Source organism: Lichenostomus cassidix, chromosome 1 (genome assembly GCF_008360975.1).
Source record: "Lichenostomus cassidix isolate B80296 chromosome 1, HeHo_3.0, whole genome shotgun sequence".
Lineage (NCBI taxonomy): Eukaryota > Metazoa > Chordata > Aves > Passeriformes > Meliphagidae > Lichenostomus > Lichenostomus cassidix.
The window spans coordinates 7,921,848-7,944,166 of record NC_139479.1 but is presented as its reverse complement, the minus strand read 5'-3'; the positions used below and the strand labels follow the sequence as shown (position 1 = coordinate 7,944,166).

The window sequence follows — 22,319 nt, the reverse complement described above, 5'->3', positions numbered from 1 at the left end:
TATATAATGAAATGTTGCTTATCCCTTGCCATATATTCCAAATGACAAGATATTATTGTCTGCTGCTGATTGTTAATTGCTCATGGTTTAACCACCATAATCTTTTTCAACACAGTGAGCATGGACAGCTCCATGGACATGGCATTATAGGTTTGAGACTCCCAATAATTTGTATTATCAATATGACATTAAAGGTTTTCCCTCCTCTTGTCACATATGTCCATAAGATGCATGTTGTAACAGTCCAGAAAAATTGTAAAAACTATGCTGTAACAGATTGTTTCCATTCAGATTCAAGAAAAACAATCATTTATTTTGTATTTTGACAAATTTGCCTGATGGTCTTTTTTCAAATATATGTTTAAGGATTTAAAAATTTTTTTTAAATTGACTCATGATAGGTATAAAACCAAAAAGAAGAAGAAAGCCTAGCACATAAAGTGTGCAATATATAAATAATGGTGCAGCAAATTAATGAAGGCCATACTGTGCATTGGATCTGAAAACATTTTTGCTTGTAAATAAAAATTAAATTTTATAACTGTTAACAAATAGTATGCACAAAAAGACTGTTAAATTACTAAATACTTTTTAAATACAAACAAATGCTAATTCCTATAAAATGTGCAACCCCTCCAGCATAACTATGGTTGCATTAAGTCCAGAACATGTCCCTTCTGCTGAGAGAGCAAAATGTTTTGGAAAGGTGTGCAAGTGATAAAGTGAACATGTTTTTTGAATGAAAGAAATATGCAGGAACAAGCTAGGGGATCACCAAATAATCACAATGTCTGGATTTTGGTCTTCCCTTTAATATGATCCACCTGTACTAGAAAAACTCTTCTCAAAACAGGAAAAGATGCTCTTCTGCTTCATTTCCTGCAATTCTCTCTTGGAAATCATCAAGAAAAGCAAGGTCAGAGATAGAGATCACCATGTGGTATCCAGCATCCTTTTTCTTTTCTTTCTGATTTCCAGAGCTAAAGCGTGAGAAGGCACTGCATTACTTGGACTGCTTCAATCTCATATCACAATATTACCTGGAAAATTAAAATGTATTTTAGCATTGGATAATATTGATATGAAATATATGCTCATTTGACAGTGTCTCAGTACTTCTCAGTGTCACATACAATGTTTTGGGCCAGTCAGCAATTCTATATTAGAACCTGAAACACAATTTAGCTTCTTTTGTCTTCCCTTGCATAAAAATTACTGACTTACAGATTCATTATTGGAATATATTACCATATTTAGTGTGTCAGTTGTATCTCCAAGGTTTCTGTCAATATTTTCATTATCTGAATCTTGTTCTGCAGGGACTTCATCAGGTTTATCTTTTTGATGATTATTTTCTACAAGGTAAAACAGGGGGAAATAAACGTCATAGGAAAAAGCAAACAGAACACCTCAGTCTTATAAAAGAGAGATTATTTCTATTTTACTGATATGGAACTGAAGTCCTCGGATTCTTCATTCCCTCAGCCTAAGACACAACAGAATCATTTCCATCTTGTTTCATCAGTATTAACAATAGAGGTAGCTCAGAAAATCTGGTCTCAGTGCAGTATAGATCTCTGACATTTCTGCAGGCTTTCAAAGCCTAAATATTATATGAGACAAAGATTCTTTTGGATAATCTCCTTAATAATAGTGTAACAATTAGACCAAATTAGCTGCAGTCATGTTATCTCCATTACACATTATCTATGTAATGGAAGGAGGGACAGTGAGTTTAACACCAAAGCAGCATCATAAAAATGTTCCTGCATCATTGAGTTCATCAGGTCTGTGACCACTTCATACAGCACAAAACCTGAGGTTTTAGGCCTAGGAAGACTCTAAAGGGAAAATTCAAATTTCATTGCATTGCTTTCCTGGAACCAGAAATGCTAATGGACATTCTGGCAGCTTTACAAATAATCCTCTTCGTTCTATGAATTAATTACATTGAAATTAGATTTATCTGTCCAATAAATGTGAGCTAATTTTTACACAGAAGCACTGCATTCTGCTCTCTTCAGCATTGTTCTGCCCAGGAAATCACACATGCCCAGAAACCCAGATAAGTCTAGAACTGCTCTAGAAAATCTGTGCAAAAGTCCAGTGTTGTATTTATGGTTATCCAGGCTTTTGCATTAGCTAGAATATTATAAATCCTTATTATCTTAGATAACAGAAAGTGAAGATTACTTTTGCATTTCCAAGTGAAGAAGGTCCTGTAAGAATTAGTAGACCCCTTTTCTTATCTTCTCTTATCTAAATTCCCTTGCAGCCCTTCCTATGTCTTTAAGACTGTTCCTAAAATTTTTTTTCTGTAATTCCCCCTTTTTTTGGTGAAAATGAAGTAAGCAGTTAATGTTCTTACAGTATTTTTTGTGAAATCTTATTTCTAAAGGCTTAAGGAACTACAGGTACAATTTAGAAGTTGTTTTTCTTTCATTCAAGCCTCCTCTAAATCTTTAAACTTGTTTTGCAAACATGAACAGTGTGATGCAATTTTTTGTCCGCATTTCTCATCTTTCAGGTCTCTGTGCTGCCAGAGCCTCCTGAGTTAAGAGTGAACCTAAACCTTCTCTCGTGTTCAAATGGAGCATTTGTTTAGAAATTATGAGACTTAAACCATTCTTAGCAGAAAACAGCAGCAAGAAGTAGGGACATTTCACCTTTTCCATGGTGTCCATCCTTCCCAGATTTAGATTTAGGGAGACTTGTAGAAAACCAGAAGGGGCTGGTGTTGCTCGTCACAGGCAAGGAAGATTTGAAGAAGCTTTTCCCCATTGGAGGCAGAGTTTGTGCCATTCGAACAAACTGCTCTGGTGACCTCTCCTTTAGGAGATTAAAAACAATAGATTGAGAAAAAGGGTAGAAGAACAAAATGTAAGCATTTTTTTACTCTCAGCACTCTCAGCAGTGCTATTTCATTTTAGCTGATGATACAGTGTTGCAACTTAATAAGCAGAAACATATATGTTTAATATTTTAATTACATATATGTTTAATATTTTAATTACTTATAGCCCTAAAACGTGGGCAGGTACTTAGTAGGATTTTAAGAATCCTAAATAGTAGGATTTTAAGAATTTTTAAGATGTCTATGTAATGATTTCAATATAAACAAAAGAGAAAATGAACTTTTTTAAAATTTAAAATGAAAACCTAGTCTCTCAAATAACATCAAGGTGTTTAATCAACAACATCAATACATTTTTACCGAATAAATTCAGGTTTTGGTAGAGTTAGTTCTCAGACAGGTAAGTGAAATGAACCAACTCGTGCTGTTTAAGGCAGTCACATGGAATGTGTAGTGGAGATAAAAGAGCAGAAAGTAATATTTTAAGTAGCCACATCTAATGTTCTCCTTTGATATTTTATAAACTATCAAATTGTTCAATGTATTCAAGGACTCAGAGGGAACAACAAAAGAGTCGGGTTCTTGCTCTTTTTAAAAAATATTTCTAAGATAGTTTACAAAATGCAAAGGAACAGGTTCTACATTTTAGAACAAAAAATTGCAAACTCAATTTGAATCTCACAGAAATAAATAAGCAAAATCTGACCAATACCTTTTTTTTTTTTTGCATCAATTTTTGGGACCAGGGTAAATATATATTTTCGTATTGTGCATTAAAATTAAACAGTTTAAGATATATTTAACTGCTTGGTATATGCTGTGATTTTAGCTTTAAAAGTGATTTTGGTGTCTGAAAGAAGTATGGCAACTCTGAACATCTCTGAACTGACCCTCTCTCGACGTCGTATTCGTGCTGCTGATAACTGCAAAGTGTTTGCCAGTACAAAGTCCCCACTCATTTTAGGGATAATAGCAGTCAAACGAGGCTCATATAAATCTTCCAAGAGTACTTCAGATCCTTTAGGTCTTGGAGCAGCAAAAACCAGCATGTGACAACCACCACAAGCAACCTACAGCTCAAAAAAAGGTCTGATTACTTCATTTGCAAGTATCAAGGATGTAATTTTGTTACAGTCATCTCTAGGGGCTTAGATTATAAGAAAAAACATAGTAAGACATATCAAAAGGCTTCAAATTTAGTTCCTAATTACACCAGCAAGATGAAAGTACTTAATTATGTTTATTAATGACTAGTGATCCATGTTCACTTCTTCTCAGTTAAATACAATATATTTGTATTGAACAGAAGACAGCTCTATCCAAATTTTGATACAGAAGATAAAAACAATATTTCCACTGACTTTTGAGATATTTTAGCTAATTATTTTGACACAAGTCAAATGAGAGCAATACTGATAGTGTCAGGGATCCACACGTAGATGTTTTATCACAAAATCCACAAATTTAAAGCAAATCCTTTACCCTCCAACAGACACAGTGTTATTACATAAAGATCAGAGGTTTCACGTTTCAAAAGGTTTAAAACACTCACTGCTTCCAATAAAATTTCCTTCACCTCTAATTCCAGTAAACAAACAGAAGTGATCAATAGACTTTTGTCCCAAATTTTGTTCAACCCTGAGTCATGTTAGCATTTTTGATGCTGACAATTCTGTGACATTTTTTTCTTCTACATCTCAAGAAGCAGATGAAAAAACTTTCCTTACAAAATTCTCCAAAGAAAAGACTATTCCTGCTTTCTTGCCAGGTTTGGATTTAAAAAAACCCCAACACCTCAAATTTTCTTATGGTTTAAAAAAATCCCACTGTACAAAAATTGCCAAAATTGAAAGGATGACTCTGGTGTTTACAGAAAAGATATAAATTTCCCCATACTTACAACCATCTAAGAGCAATAAATAATTCAGTTTATAAGCTACCACAGTTCTATAGACCAAAACACCTTCGTACAAGAGTAAAACCCTAAAAAGCAATCTGTATGTGTAGTCCAAGTCAAAGACATTCTAAACTAAATGAACACTGTGTTAAGGAGATGTAATTTCCTTTTTCCTTCAGTTTGTGTTGTCCACTAATTAATTGTTATAGAAAGAAAAAATTCTATAATGATATTTCAGCTCTTAATAATGTGGTTCATAAAAAGATAAATATTTTGACGTCTGAGAAAAATGAACAAAAGTTTTACCAAAAGGACCGTGAACTTCAAGAAGTTATAACACAGAGTGGGATCAAACAGATTTGAAAAACTCTCTTCTCCAAATCCTAACTTGCCATGTCTTCCATCTCCAAAAGTAAACATGAGGCCATTCTCTGCATGTGGGAATAAAAAGGATGTTAAAACAACGATTCAATGCAAAACCAGGACAGAACCATTACAAACAAAGTAACAGGCCATGAAAGAAAGGAATATTTCCCTTCCAAAAGCAAAACCTGAACAATTATTTTTAGATCTTCAACAGATGAATATGATTAAATAATATGCATCTTTTCAGACAAAGTACTGTCTGAGATGTTAGTCTAGACAATTCTTAAAAAAAAAAACCACCCTAACAAAACAATAATATTTAAACTGTACAGAAAAACAAAAGCTTCTAAACAAGAATATTTGTTAGCAAGGCATGATAAGGAGGTTATAATTCCCCTGGAGATACAGAGTTATGCATGGCATGGCTGTGAGTCAGAAATTCTTATTGAATCCAGCTTTCTCACTGGCTCATTTCACCTTTAGAACCAGCAGTGGCTATGTCTGCTACTGCTCACTTTAGAAGGAAAGCTTTTACAGTAAAATAGAGAGTTGCTAGAAAAATTCCAGACTTTTGCACTCCCCTACCTGCTATCACAGCAGTGTGATTTTCCCCACATGCAATGTTACATATTTTATGCCTCTTCAAGTGTTTCACAGATTTTGGTACTGGACTTTCAAACACAAAAGTTCCATGTCCCAGCTGCCCATATTGTCCAAGTCCAAAAGTATAAACATCTGTATCTGAAATCATACAAGCAAAATAAACAACTATTAGGCTGATATGTATTTATTTACCTATTTATTTATATAACCGATCTTCTTTAAGCCAAATGGAAGGCCATTTGACATAAACACAATAAAAAGTAATGTTTAATCAATTAAAAAATGTACCAACTAATTCATTACGTTTATCAATTAATAACATAAAACAAAATTTAAAAAAACAGGAATTGAAGCATTAAAGTATAGACAACAAAATAAAAACAAAACAGGAATTGAAGCACTAAAGTATAGACAGAAAAGAATTTTAAATGGTTCAACATGCCATTAATTTTCTAACATGAATGCAAAATAATCCACTGACCATATGTACACAAAGCACAGCTAAAAAAAATGTATGGGAATTTACAGACTGCAACCAATTCAGCACCACAAAGTTTACATATATATTTATGCATTTTCACAGTTAGCCTCATCTTAATTTCTCATTACCTCCATGCCCATTCTATGACCCTAAATTTAATAGACAAGACCTCTTTAAACCACTACTGATTTGTATGTAGGAAGAGACTGGAACAGTAACAGAATAGGTTTCAGTATTCTGTTCAGCTACCAAATCAGCCCTGCAATAAATACAGAGAACACTATAATTGTGTTATCTTGTGACAGCATAATCATCTTTCCACATTTATATTTTGTCTGTTTAATGGACTGTCTGTGCCAGGAAAAAGAATAAGAGCTTCTCCAAAGTAATAAAGATTCTTGGTGTGTCCATCCCTGGCACTCCATCACAACAGGGGAAGATTGTAAAGCTTGGAAATCTTGATGAGGTCATGCTTGAACAGAGAAGTCTTTGGGGAAAAAAGGAGTTTTCCTAAAATTTCATTCCCTGTCACTTTTCTTTTTGCATGTAGGCAACAAAGCAAAAGTGAGAGAAATTCTATTTAAAATACTTGAAAAATTACTATGAAAAAATGGGAAAAGATGTGAAGGACAAAAAATCACTCCATATTAAGTAAAAAAACTTTGCAATTTCAAAGGAACCATGATGAAATAGTGTAACACCACATATGGAAATGTTCTTTCTAGAAAAGGCCTTCCCATTTCTGTTCCTTTTAAATTGTTCCATACTAGGATGTCATGAATTCACATCATATTTTTTTTAAATTCTAGATAAAAAATATTGAGTAAACCTGTTTTTTAACTAAATGTAATAGTAAAGCTCCCTCTGCTGGAAATTTTAGTGCAAGAATGCAATGACTTCAAGGGAGCTTTGAAAAGTAAAAGAAGAATTTTCCTGTAATATATAGACTTTCTTCATAAGAATCAAGAAACTACACCTGAAAGACAGGAGCTTTCTCTAAGCAAACAAAAGGCTCATCTTCATTTTAGTAAACTGCTTTCTCAGGATAGCTGATTCCACAAATTCCATTTAGAAGTACTGCATTTGTTTTAATAATTCTTTGGAAACTGGCAGATCTTACAATTACACGGTTTTATCTGATTAACATAATCACTTTGCATGAACTTTGAGGTTTTTTCTTTAATCCTAGCATGAAATGTGCAACATCTTCTGCATTTGTGTTGAGAGGGAGATGTTCTCAAATGCTAATTTTAGAAGCACAGGGAATTTTTTTCTTTCCTCTGTTTCTACTGATAATGAGGAAAAAGGTCAATCCCAGGCCAGGTTAGACTGCCTTTATAAGAAGAATAATTTCTTCTGCTGCCCTTATAGACCGGGATCCCTAAATATTGCTCCTCCTAAATTTGTTTATTAGTTAATTATCAGGACAGAGGAAGAAAAACTCTTGTACCTTTCTTAAATGATTCATTACTCTGGTGCAGAAGTGAGGTCAAACCTGACTAACAGCCTCCTTTAGTGAAATGAGTTATTTCCTCCAATCTATCTTCATAAATGCATGGAAAGGGAAGTGTATGGAAGAGCAACGTCACACACTTATTGATAAAATGACAGGGGTGAATTTCATCATTCTGAACACAGCAGCAGCCCATGAGAGAGCCCTTGGAGGATGAAGTGAAATGGTTTCAGAGCTTGCACAGAAGACAATGGCTTTGCTGTTCCAAGTGACCTCCAGCACCTGAGTGCTGGAAGAGCTTCTTCTTTACTTCCAACATTTCCTGTAACTGTGTTATCTTCCTCCTTTGCAGGCATCCTTTGTAATCTCTGTGATCATTTGCACTACCAATAAAATAGTCCAAGGCAAAAATCTATATGGCTTTCTCTTTTCTTTTTTTTTCAGACATGCCATTTGCTGAGAGAACTGTGTCAGCTCAAAGAATGTTTTTCATTATCTTGTATTCCTTGCTATGTATTTGAGCTACAGATGAAGTTAAAAAATCCTCTATAAAGGAACTAAAAGAATTTAAAAGGAAACAGACAATTATGCTCGCATCACAGAAACATAAAATCATAGAATGGTTTGGGTTAGAAGGCACCTTAAGGGTCATCTCATTCCAACCCCTTCCTTTGGGTAGGGACAGTTTTCACTAGACCAGGTTGCTCAGAGCCCCATCCAGCCTGGCCTTGAACACTTCCAGGGATCCAGGGGCATCCACAGCTTCTCTGGGCAGCCTGTGCCAGTGCCTCACCACCCTCAGAGGAAAGAATATTTTCCTAATATCCAACCTAAACCTACTCTCTGTCAGTTTGAAGCCATTCCCCCTTGTCCTGTCACTCCAGGCTCCTGTGAAGAATCTCCTTCTCTCTTGTAGGCTTCCTTCAGGTACTGGAAGACTGCAACTAGATCAGCCCAGAGCCTTCTCTTTTCCTGAGAACAGCTTGAACAACCCCAATTCTCTCAGCCTTTCCACATAAATTAATTTCATTTGAACATTATTATTCTTATTATTATTACTACCACTATAACTATGATGCCAATGAACTATTCACTCTTAGAATAGTTTTATTTTTAAACAGCTTATGTTGAATAATGTTACTGTAAAAAAAATCATCTGTCAACACAATATTCAGTATTACCAGAACCAGTAACTGGATTTAGGGATTTCAGTATAAATAGTATACAGACTTAAGAATGGTTTGAAAAATCTAGATAATCCTGTATGGTCTGAATCGTGAGTTCTGTCAGGGAAAGGTAGAGTTTTTATGTTCTTTTTGTCCTCTTTCAAAAGGGTGCCTTGGGTTTCTTTTCTTTTTAAAAGACCTTGAGACAGAAGATGAAAAATCCAACATTTTACATACTAATGCACTAATGTTCTTATGTCAAACATTCTGTTCTCAAAGGTCTCTTTCACTTTTTTGCTTTGAAGAGTTATCTTTGCTTTCCTTCCTTTCACAGAATGAAAGGAAGTAATATATCCTTCTATAGAAAAAATTATTCCCAGAGGATCTGTCATCATCTGAAAAAAATGGAAGATATTAAGGCCACTCCAAATTATCTGTTTCTTCTCCAGTTTCTAGATTCACGTTTCTTATTCTTTTACCTTTTAAAACACCATATTAAAAAAAGTACACAAATTGTGGTTGCTGCTCTCCCATATTTCATTTGAAAGTGATGACACCAACAGCTTTCATTTGCAGCAGGAAGTATCTGCAAGCATTGGGTAGTCAGTGCTTTTTTTTTCCAGCCTCTGAGAGAACTCATCAGTTCAGAGCTGGGATAAAGATAGGATCTTCTTGGATTGGCTGAATGACTGCCATGAAATGAAGAGATTAGTGCTATCAGGCTTTTTTTCATGATAGAATTTCTGAATGCAATTCTGTTTATTGTCTAGAACAATTGCAAATATTAAAGGCAGAGGTAACAATAGAGCTTGTAAAGATGGTTTCCAGTACCATACTCAACATTTCTAAAACCAATCTTTAAAAAACTGGGTTTTTTCTAAATCACTGCTCTCAACAATTTAATTTTTGTTCTCTGGGAAAAATAATTAAGTTTCCCATTTTGGAATTTCAGAACAAAAAAACCCCAAAGAATTATTTTAATATATACTTTCTACCTTTTACTCTAATACTTATTGGAGAGATTCCAAACAGTACCTTGATTTAATAACCCAGATAACAGTTGTTCTTACCATACAAAATTGCCAATAGAATAGATAAGAGTCATAAAAAAGAAATCAAATTAAGTACTTTGGAATTGACTAATTACACATGAGAGTCAGGAAGAAACTTGCCTTGTGCTCTGTAAGATAACTGAATTATGCTTTCTTCTAATTTGATAAACCCTAAGTAGAAATTATGTCAAGAAATGAGCCAAGATGTGCAACAGTTTCTCTATACGACATTTTTTCTCCTGTGCTATTACTATGTTCAATGAGATAAATGAAGCAGGGGAATATTCAGCAGTCAGACACTCAGTTTTTGTTTCTTGAGACTGAAATGTCACATCCTTAAAATCTGGAAAGACCCTAAAAGGATGAAAACCTCATCAGTATATATTGTGTTAGTAAGGGCAAGCAGTGCCTTTAGGAAGGACGGCACATGAAATTCAGGATTTCTTCAAAATTGTATTACTTTCCTAATATATGAAAATGAGCTTAAAAGAGGTATAAATGTTTCTGCTCCACTTTAAAGATATATCATCAGAATTCTCAATTTCTAGTCACACCACTTTACCTGAAGATGCAATTCAGGACTGATTTCAAGTGAAGTTTCTGGTGCAAAGCCAACAATGTATGTATGTCTCACTCATTTAAAACTATTAGTATCCATATCCATCTCTGTCACAATTTCTTTCCACAAATTTTGGTTTGAGTCAGAAAAATTTCTCTATGTCAACATACCTAAGTGTCTTTCATTTGAGACAGTGTTTCGACTCTCCCCTACTCTTTCACTCCAAGTGTCTAAGTCAGAAGTTCACAGCTGTAACCTATTTAATAACAGCTGAATCACATTAAAAAACCATTTATTTGACTTTTCATTCTTATCACAACTATTAATCTTTAGGAAATGTATTTTGTTGGGGGATATTTTTTTCCTCTATTTGTGACTCAACTAGATCATCCAGCACTCAACACTTTGACCATCAGCTGCCAGCTCAGCCAGCACTGAATTTCTTAGTTATCTTCTACTACAAAATCTATTTCCATAAGCAAGTAACTCTTACATACATACATACATACGTACTTATTACAGTATTGTCTTCACTGCATTTCTTTCTATGGCATTTATATTTGCCTCTTTGTTCTAGCTCTTGTACAGATTTCACTATAATGATGATCCAGGTCTGTATCTTTCTTCTAAATCTCTACAACACTCATTGGTTATAACGATTTTTAATCACATGAAATGCCATTAAAACAAAATACCTATTGGTTGCATTCAGATTTATGGTTAAAAAACAATCAATAATGATAATCAAATTCTTTCAAAAACTTCACTTTATAACCGATAAAATAATGCCATGATTTACACATTTGTTTGCCCCAAACTTATGGCAGTTTTTTCACTAATAATGATAATCTGATTTCACATTAAGAAATTTCTTTTATGACATGGAATGCTGCCAGGGTAAGAGTGTATGTTGGGGGAAGAAGGGAGACAAAAGCATTGAAATTTAGACAAATTGTTAGATTGTTTCCTGGATTGGCTACTGCTATTTCCTCTTCATCGTTTTCCCAAAGGAATTTTAACTTACACAGAACCTTGCAACTTCAATCATTCACACATGATCCTTCCTGGATTTCACTTCCACCTTTACTGTTTCTAAAGGCAACACCATGTCATACTACTTACAATCTCCCTCAGTTATTTTAGAAAGTTTGGCTACATAACCTTGAAGGCACATCACAAGACTGACAAGAGACAACTACATAAAATCTTCAGAACATAGATTTATACACAACTGATATCTATGCATCCAACTTGTTTTTATAGCTTTTGCATTTTGGCAGGAAAGTAATTACAGGCTATACAGTTTTACAGATATATTCATTACAAGCTAAAGCTGGTATTTTTTGAACCGTGTAGGGGTGAAGTCAAACTTACCTCTCCTAGTTCTACTATAGGTCAGGACAGAACTTGTGGAAAGAAATGGCTGGCAATGCTTTGCACATATGTCTTGGAAAAGCTAAGTCACCACTGGCAGAGAGCTATTTAACAGTTCAGTAATACACACCATTTTCTAAGTACTATACATGTGGCCCTGTGAACTAATATGTAACAGTTGTATTTGCTGATTTTCATTACTTGTACAATATGTAATATGTATTTATCTGCACTAGTTTCATATTTATGCTAAAGATTCTGCTCAAAGGCACAAGCAAATTCTGTATCACAAGAGATATTTAATCCATTTAGGCATCCAACAGATAGTGAAGCTACTTGAAAAGTGATTTCCTACATACTTTCCTAAATATTCGAGTGCATTTAAATTTACTACAGAATGGAAGATTTCCTCTAGAGTTTCCCCCCCTCACTGCAATAACAATTTCAAGCTCCTTAGCGGAAAGAAACATCAATCATCTGTGTTGCACTAGGCAGTCCTGGCTTATTACAATTCCAGGAAGAAAGGCACTCAGCCTATGTAAAATTTTCTTAAAATGCTATTTATTGGAGCTAAGACTACAAAGAAAAAGATGGCATCAATAACCTTCTGTCCCTTCAGATGCTGGGAATGCCAAGCTGTGTGGAATTGAAGAGGACTCCAGTCAGGCACAGCATGCTGTGCAGATCCCATCTATGGAAGTTACCCCAGTTTGAGCTCTTACAGGATTTTCTTACAAAAAACAACTCTATACATCATTTATACTGATAAATTCAGCATTTTATGCTGAATAAGAAGTACATTCAGACGGGAACTTGCTGCTGAAGTTTCAGATAAAGGTGAGGACACTCAAGCTGTGTAAGAAGTGGTGTCAACCAAGAGCTGCCTGGAAGCACTTCTGTTACAATCACTGGCCAAGGTCATCCTGTAGCCAAGATGTACAATGGTCCTCCAGTTAGGATCACTGCAGCATCCAGCATTTCAGTGGGGTGTAAATTCTTTAGAGTAAATTGACTTTAAGTTATAGGGCTGGAAAAAAAGCCAGTTAAATTGCATACCTGTCAGCACCACTGTGTGTTCTCCACCACAAGCAACCTTATTAACCTTTTCCATAATTCCCAGTACAGGCTGTGGGACTCTATTGTTCTTCAGTTGTTCAGGCAATAATCCTAGTTTCCCATTTGCTGGTTCTCCAAAAGTATAGAGCTCACCATCTCCTGTGAAAATACAGAACAGCACATGGTTTCCAGCATGCACTCAGGAGCAAGGATGGGTTGTCAAGACTGCTGCAGACACAAATTATAAAGACAGAAGAGTGTATGAACATTACAGGGTAGCTGAACATATTTGTATAATGTCCAAACAGCTGTGCAAAGCGTTCTGTTTTGATGGGACATGAAGGTGCTAGATTTTAGGCCCCTCCCAGCTCAGAATCACAATATTTATCCTACAAGGAATGTAGCCATGGGAAAAACAAAACCATATACATCCTGCTTCTGAGAGGTGGTAATCCCCTCTGCAATCAGTATTTAAGTCAACTGAATCTGCTTGTAAGAATCTGAACTGAAATAGAAAATAATTTTGTGTGGAATTTTGATGGAAAATCAGCCTGCTCAAGCAGGGTCATCCCTGAGCACATGGCACAGGATTGTGTCCAGATGGCTCTGGAACATCTCCAGTGAGGGAGACTCCACACCTTCTCTGGACAATCAGTTCCAGTGCTTGGTCTCTGCACAGGAAAGAAATTTTTCCTCATGTTCAGGTGGAACTTCCTAGGCATCAGTTTGTGTCTGTTCCTCTTGTCCCATTGCTGGGCAGCAGGGAGCAGAGCCTGGTCCATCCCTGACCCCTCCCTGCAGACACTGACACACTGGGATGAGGTTCCCTCTCAGACTTGAGGGAGCCTCTCAGCTCCCAAGGCTTTCTTACATTCTTCTATACTTCTTTTCCACAAGTTTTTTGCAGTAATTTCAATCTGTGTTTTTTAAGAAGCAGGAAATTGCCTCAGCTGCAAAAAAGTGTGTTTCATTTAATTTCCAACCTATGGATCATGTTTGGCCTTCTCTGTTCAGTTTGATTTCCTGTTTTAATTCTGATTTTGTTCTTATATCTATGTGCAGAAATACTCTGAACAGGCTGATACTTTGCAGTTATTTACATCAGCATCAATTTTCTGTTCTAAAACAGGCCAATTAAACAGAGAAAAACCAATGTGAGGTTTTCTGTAACCAAAGCATTCTGCTGAGAAAAAGAGATTTTAATAGGCAATCTAAAGTGAAAAGAAAGAAAATAAACAACAAAAAGAACCCTGTATTTTTTGGAATGTAAGTATTTTTTCAATGCTCTCAGATTGGCCACATATTTCTAGAAACAAGTTGAAAAACCCCAAATGCTCTTAGGAGATAACTACTTATGCAGTTCTCTTTGAAGAGACCAGCAGCTCTTTTTAAACACTATTGCACTGAAAAAATTAATCCAATCACTATCTAATTAATAGGATTAGAAATTCAAATGGCCAAGCTTCCCAAACGAATCAAGTTTATTACATTTTTTCAACTTAACAATCCTGCTAACAAAGATAAAACCATTTACCAAAGCAATTTTTGAATACATTACACATCCCTTTAAGGCAAATAGGGGTCTAAAAACTATGAAAAATAGCAATCAAACATAAAAAGAACCCAGTTAAACCCAGATAAATTTTGAGTGCAGTATGTGTGCAGTACATCTGCATGCTGAGGCCATGATGTACTGTGTGCAGTACACCTGCATTTTAAGGACATTCTGTTCACAACAGAACCTGGTTATTTAATTTTCTCCTCTCAAATGAGTCACACTCTCACATGTTGAACTTTCCCTAAAGTGGCACATTTTCTATATCACTAAACTAAATCACACAAGCATGTCAAGGAAATGGACACATGAATGGAAAATGTCCCTCAAAAAAAAAAAGTGCATTTCAGAGTAGATAAGAGACCTGGCTGGTGGCAACTGAGGGACAACAATGAGTGGACAAAAGAATTGGATAACTCTATGATTCCTTGAATAAATGAAGAAGAAAATGAAAAGAAATATTTATTCAAGACCAAATTGTTCAAAACTGTCTGCAACATTGAAATTCAGAGCACGGAAGTATTTGTGAGATGAATGACTCTTAAACCAGTCCTTAAAAATAATGACAAAATACATTAAACAAAAGGAATTCAAGGAACCTGCAAAGCTGTCAATGAAAAGACATCTTCTCAATAAGAATCTGTCTTGACCTTGATTACAGTTACAATTCAGGCAGGGGAAACACTAGAAGAGGTTTAATATATTCATATCCTTTCTGGCTCCACGAATCTAATTCTGCTGTAGAACCCAGAGCAGTGGCAGTGGTGAGATACATCAGCTTCTCCTGCTCTCCATCTCCTCCAGAGGACAAATGAGCTTGCCAAGCTTAATGCTTCCTGAAAAATTGTCCCCTCCTGAGTGTGTGGTCAAAGGAAGTCAAGTAAAGACCTGTATAAGGGCTCAAAATCATTGCTACACTTCCCAGCAGTTTGTTTCCCTGTTATTTGTTTGAGACATAGCCCTAATACTGAGACCCAATGTCCCAAGCTTGCAAAATGGAAGGAAACACACTGAAAAAATCCTAAAGAGAGCTGGAAGCTAAAGACTAAAAAGTTTGTTTCAGTGGAACTCTATGAAGAATGCAAAGAAGAGGGAAAGGGAGCAAACAATCATCTTTCAAATATGGACTGAGCAATCAAACTAGTTCCTAATTTGCATATGGAATTGAGTTAGCCATTGCCTGTGCATGTGCTTTGTCTAAATTTCAGAAGTGGTTTTTTTATTAAAAATATTCAGGATTTATTTTGTTTTATCTACAACTACTTTGGCATCAGTGGGTTCCACATGTACATAGTAGAATACAGGTGACTGACATGCTCAGCAGCTAAATTATTGTCTGCAAAGGCCTTCTAGAAAGCAGATGTAAGAAAAGTAAAATCATCTTTTCAGGAGTATGTGACATTGCTCTTGGCTTTATAGCAGTTAAACACCTTAAAGATAAAAGCCTACTGAAAAAAAAAAACTTTTAAAAACCAGCTATGTCAAAGAAACAAGAACTCCAGTTCAAAAAGGAAAAAAAAAAAAAAAAAGCTGGAATCCATACTTCACCACCTTTTTATTCAATAGTCCCTTATTAATGACCATCCTGCCCTGGAGAGGGCACTCTGTGTCCACACTATGTTTTCTCATGTCCTCATTAGCCACCTTTTAGTTTTAACCATGATATGCCTGTGATCCCAACAGTTGGCTCAGCCAGTGCACACCTTATGTCAAACATAAACATATTTAAAAAGGGAGCCATGTGGTGTCATGCTCATCAGTTCAGCCTGACAGCAAGTACCAAGTCTTAGATCCCGAAACCATGTTACATTATTAAAGGTAGTGTATTGTTTGATGTTTAAGAATCAAAATCTAGTAATTCTATAGTATTCTAATAACTGGTAAGTAACACGTCCTGTGACTATGGTGTACTCAGAATAAATGCATAAAATTATTTTTAAACACTCTGTGGATACACACTGAGAGTAGTGCAACAGAAAATCAATTCTGCTGAAGTACTTGGATGTCCAATACTAAATTTTTATGGTAGCTGAAGTATCAGTCAAATAAAACTGTTGGCAAGAGGCCAAAGGAAAGGAATAAAAAAATGTATGCTTTCACCACAAAGAAGGCCATGTGTGTGTCAGTAGCTTCAGTGACATAGACTGAACCCAATTCGTGCAGCACTTGCAGATAATAAGGCTGAAAATTATGATTTTCTATCTCATACTTAGGCCTGTTTAAGTGGTAACACATTCAACAATTCTTCATTTTCACAGGTGATAACCACTACATCTTCCTATTAATATTTTGAGAAGCTCCACTTTTCTTAACCAGCTTCAACCCTAAGCCTTTTTTTCTTATCCCCTTCCATTGAAAGTTTCCACTTCCTTAGGGCCCTTGGCACACACTGTTCTCTCTTTTCTCTTAGATGCTTGTCCTCAGCCCTTCTACTAATGAGAGCTTTTGTGACTTCTCACTGCAGTCCTGGAGCTTCAGCTCTTGGCTCCAAGGCAGAGATGCACACATTCCTACCACATCCTTGAAATAAGCACCTTTTCCCCCCACATTTATTCTGAGTCCTGGAAGCTGTATTTTTCCTAACAGGTGCTGAGCTCCTGATCAGTCCCAGACACTTAATTCATTTACTGTAATAGAGGAACTGTAATAAAAGTTGCATACTACCAGCATAACACCTAATTAATATTTGTCCACTGTAGCAAGCTCTTGTTCTGTTAACAGCATGTTCTAAGAGAGCAATATAGATATTGTATATGGAAAAGTAGCATTTATCAAGTAATCTGGGAAAGGTATCTGACAGAATAGCTCCTGGGTACCCATTAGAAACTTTACAATCAAAACCATTGATCCTTTAAAATCTTTAATTATTCTGAGGGGACCAAACAGTAAAGCTTAATAATGTAAATCTATATGGCTGAGAGGAATTCATAACTGCTCATACGTAATACCATCAATATTGGCTGATGATTCATCCATACTGGCATTATTTAAAAATAGGTGGAATCTTCATTTTGGAACCAATGGAGAGATGGGAAGGGAGAGGTGGAAAGTAACAGGGAGGTGTGCTGGTTTGGAGATCAGACAATAGCTCACTGTACTTTGCTTCTCCTCATACCATGTACTGCCTTTTTAACAGACTTCAAAACTTAAATTTTAAGACAGAACAATGAACTTGGACAACAATCTTGCACTTCTAACAAATAAGATTGATTTTTTTTCTCATAACATAGCATCTCCGTTCCAAATTTCTATTTCTAGAGAAGATGAAGATTATGATTTGATCATCAAAAAAAAAGAATAATCACAAGAAAATTTGAATTTTTGAAACCATAGTATTAATCCAGAGTATATGCCATAATCTTTATGAAAACAAACTGTGATAATGCATTTCATTCTTTCTAATATACTTTTACACAACAACGTGCAAATGCAGAAAATTCACTGCAGTTTTTTTCTTCCGATGTGATACAAAACTACATAGAAGGCTTTCTGTCACACAGCAGTATTTAACAACTATGGTGTATCAAGTTTCAAACAACTATTTGAAAACCACTGTCTTGTCTCCACTAATCTCTATTCCCATTCTCTTACCTGTTATCAAGGCAGAGTGATAATATCCACAGGATACAGAGGAAATGGGTTTTCCAACATCCACTTTACAGGGGACACAGACAGAGGCTTCATTAGCCAGGCCAATCTGACCTTCTGAATTATCACCCCACACAAAGAGCTGCCCATCCTCTAAAATGAAGACATGGATAGTTAGCAGATGTAAAACAAAAAACTAATTAAAAGTTAGTCTATTTATTGAAGAGGATTTGAGAAACTCTGAGTATAATACTACTGAATGTCATGATCTCAGGGACACAAATGATAATTTAGCACAATGCAACAAAGGAGTCAGAAATAAGAAGGTAATCCTCAAGCTTTTCAAAAGGGACACAGAGCACTTATACATCAACTGATGTTAGACCATAAATAGCAACAGAAAAAGTACTGTGCAAAAAAAACACTCCCTCAGAAAGAGGAAGATTGAGTATGTGAGACAATTCAGTTGCCAGAAGTCAGTATGAAAATATTATAGTGAATTTAAGGCACCTCATTTCTAGGTGCAAGTCACCCCTTTCTCATTCTTCCAAATTTATTCTCTGTTCTGACTTTGGTAGACATCCCACTTATTCATGCCTTATCTTTCATTTCTCCTTACAGGTGGTTATATTGCCCAGCTTCATTTTGCTTTCCTTAAACTGCTACAATACCTGTTACAGGTTTATTAAGACCAGCTTCTATTGAAACAAAAAACAATGGCAACAGTAAAAAAAACCCCAAAAAACAACAACAATGATAAAAAAAGGCAGTGAGCAGCATGAAAAGTCTCTATGTTTTTCTAGGAAGACAAGGTCTGCTCTATGCATATTTCTTACTGGTGGGAATTAAGCTGTGAATAAAAAAGTACCATCCACAGTACTACTGAGATGCTGTTAGGAGCTAGAATAATTCAAAATTGTCCTAAAAATCTCAGGAGCATGTTAGCAATTGGCAAAAAAACCAAAAACCAAACAAGCAGACTAGCATATCTCTCATGTTCTGAAATTACAGCCTCAATAACTTACCCTAAATATGTACAGAAACAGCAGCTTTACAGCAAGACTCAAGAAATTGCACTATAGAGTAATAAAGGACCACCCATCCAACGACTGGAAATATTGTAACTGTGTGGACTTCAGCATGTCGTGATGATATAAATTTGCCACCTGACAAATAGGTGAGAAGCTCAGCCTCTCCCAGAATTAGTAAGGGATGACACAGCTGTGCAGCCTGCACCAATAGAGCACAGCAGTTGCAGTAAGAAGTGGAATTAGAGAGGTTTAGTTTTCGTAAGATTCATGTTTTGTAGCTGCCTTCCCTGGAAATAAACTGAAGATTATTGCCATTTTGAAGGTATTCATACTGCTCCTCCTTTGTAAGGATTTCTACTAAACTAGTCCAGACTGAGCTCCCAAAGTAGATCTATTCCTCATGGAAAAGATCTACTTTCACAAGAACTGTATGGAGTTAATGAGACACACACATCTCACCAGACTGTGTTAAAATAGGCAATTGGCTGTCAAAAAATGACTGTGGTTACCAAGGAAAGAAGACAGTGAGGATCAAAAATGCACCCACGTACATAGACAGAATGCTGGAATAAATGTCTTTCTGGAACACCAGACTGGACACACATAAATAGATTTTATTAACTGTTGCTCTTACCAGTTACTGCTGCTGAGGTGTATGATCCAGCTGATAGTTGCTTGATCTTGTGCTGGTTGGTAAAAAAACTAACTAAATGAAATGTGGTCCTTTCCTCTGTGTCACCTAATCCCAACTGACCTTCACTGTTTCCTCCAGAAGCATAGACATTTCCCTTTTCTGCACACAGAAAAGCACATGTAATACACAGAATAAAGAAACCAGAGCCAATAATTTAATTTTCAATGGAAAAAACATCAGAAATGTTGGGGTCTATTGCCCTGAAATACCATCCAGCTGAAATCAGTAGTTTCTGTTGTAGCTTGCAAGGTTTTCCTGCACACACTTGGATCAGAACTTCCTAAAGGCCTTACATGTATTTAGACTGCATTTCCCACTATTCTGGAGACTGATCTAAAAATACAAATATGATTGGAAGCTCTACAAAAGCACTGAGGAAATGAATACCATTAGCCCTGGCAGTCAGAAGCTGCTCATTCCACAAATAACGTATATTTCAAGATAAAGTGGAAGGAAAAGGGTGAATGATATCACACACAGGAAAAACTGAAGCTGCACTAGTACGTAAATTAAAGAGATTAATAACTTGATACTTTTGAGTACTGTGAATGAAATATATTTTTACTTCACTTTTTATTAGAAATATTTTACTTATTTTAATATTTAAGTGACTTCCAATTTAATTAACCAGGTATTTTGTTTTAGAATCCTGAAGTTAACGCTGATGACAAGTATCTTCAACTTTAGAGAACTTTAAGATTTATATTTTTAATTTCAGCATGTTTCACATCTAAAGTGCTCATCTGTGATGAAACAGATATGGCCTATTATTAACACAAATCCAGGCAGAAATGTGATAAATAAACTGGCATATAATTTATAAATGGTCCTTGCTTTATAAATGGACACAAATCATCTAGCCAGTGTGTATACCAAAGGTGACTAATATTCACCTTGTGCAGTCTTGCATACTTGATTGTTATTAAAATGTTCTGTTTTATTCAAACAATCTTATTTACAGTGCTCAGGGTCTCCTCATATATAAACCTCCTAATAATCCTCCTATATAATCCTCCTTAATCCATTACTGAAAACTAAAGGATTGCCACCACAAAGTTGGCTATTCCATGACATAAATTATAGAAGCATGACAAGAACAAGTATAAATTTTCTGTATACTCTCTCTAGAAATTTACTTTCAAGTTTATATTTACAATTTATTTATTTATAGCTTAATAAAGCAACTTATTGAAATAGCAGATTATGTTGTCGAACCACAAATGCAACAAAATTCAAAGACTTGAAAACATTCAGTTCTACTACATTTATTCAAATATATAACTTCACACTAATGAAGATTATTTGGCAAAGGTAAATTTGAGTACAGATGCATATAAAAACAATAATATATCTTTACAGGGTTTAAGTGAAATATTTGCAATTTTTAACCACACCTCAAATGCCAGCAAGAAACTTTTCTGTATGTATATTTCTCAGAAACTACTATATAACATTAGTTTATAAATGCATTGACTCAGAATAAATCAAATAACTCTAAAAAATTCCAAATTCTAAGAACTGGACATCAAACCCCTAAGTTTTAGCAGTCCTATTCTCATTTATTTTTCTTTCCTCAATACTCCTGGGATTCCTAATGTAATTTGGGATGAAAGCAAAGGAAGAAACATATCTTTAATATGTACAAAATAGAGATTACATACCTGTGTAAACTAAAGTGTGGTTTCTTCCACAAACTGCAAGTTTTGGTTTTTCTGGTTTTAAAGCTATGAAATAAAACCAAAGAGGAGGAGAAGTTACAAATTTGGTAGCTGGTTCAACAGCAAAATGCTCTATGCTCTAGAGGGAGCTCTGATTTCTTTTTTTCACATTTTTACCAACAGAATGATTACAAGATTTGTTGCCCATTGCAATCTAGTACGACTTACCAATTCAGTATTCCCCCAAGATAATAGGTCACACCTTAAAAATTTAAGACACTCAAGTTAACTTGCTGATGGTTACTTCATCCCAATGCCACAGACCCTGGAATTTACTGGAATATATGGGATATCTTCAAAGAATATATCAAGTTGCAGGATAAAATTAATGATTTAAGCTGTCTTTAGTTTTCAATAACAGTACTATTCTTAGTTCCCTCTTACAATTTCCCCACTACTGTAAATCTTTGAAACCACACTGTTCCTTTGTCTTACCACCCCTACCTCCCTTTGTTGTGCTCACATCCCTTTTCTGCTGTGCTCTGATCTCTTCCTGAGCACTGAACTCAACTGCAAAGGGCAGCCCTACCCAGACTAGCACCTACATTTTTTGCATGTGTCATCCTGTCTCAATTTCAGATGAGTTTCCACCATGAGAGTGCCATTGCATGCACTGCTCTGCAGTCTGGTCACTTTGAAAGACTGAGAATGTATGTGAGGGGAGTCAAGAATTATTTTGGTGAGAAAGAGAATGCAGAGGTTCCTCTTCTCCTATGACAAGTGCTCTCCATTTCAGAAAAAGAGAGGAAAATAGTCTCTCTGACTTTTCCATTCTTGCTCCAGTTACTGTTCATTGTCAACCAATTATCTTCTCTCAGTCATGTCCATGTACCCTATACAATGCTCTAAACCCAGCATTATTTTTACATAAT

The 22,319-nt window shown here is 35.5% G+C and overlaps 1 protein-coding gene across 2 annotated transcripts in view; it reads right to left on the bottom strand.

Annotated features, from left to right (window-relative positions):
- The window catches only part of RPGR (retinitis pigmentosa GTPase regulator), a 39,205-nt gene that overhangs the window by 5,736 nt on the left and 11,150 nt on the right, over nt 1-22,319 (bottom strand). For both annotated transcript variants that reach the window (XM_085049209.1, XM_085049216.1), the window contains exons 4-12: nt 21,391-21,453; nt 19,670-19,828; nt 18,008-18,157; nt 12,862-13,020; nt 5,703-5,858; nt 5,058-5,182; nt 3,745-3,924; nt 2,667-2,829; nt 1,249-1,355 (exon numbers count right to left, since the gene is read on the bottom strand). In XM_085049209.1, coding sequence (XP_084905335.1) covers nt 1,249-1,355; nt 2,667-2,829; nt 3,745-3,924; nt 5,058-5,182; nt 5,703-5,858; nt 12,862-13,020; nt 18,008-18,157; nt 19,670-19,828; nt 21,391-21,453 — 1,262 coding nt within the window. The remainder of the gene's footprint in view (nt 1-1,248; nt 1,356-2,666; nt 2,830-3,744; nt 3,925-5,057; nt 5,183-5,702; nt 5,859-12,861; nt 13,021-18,007; nt 18,158-19,669; nt 19,829-21,390; nt 21,454-22,319) is intronic.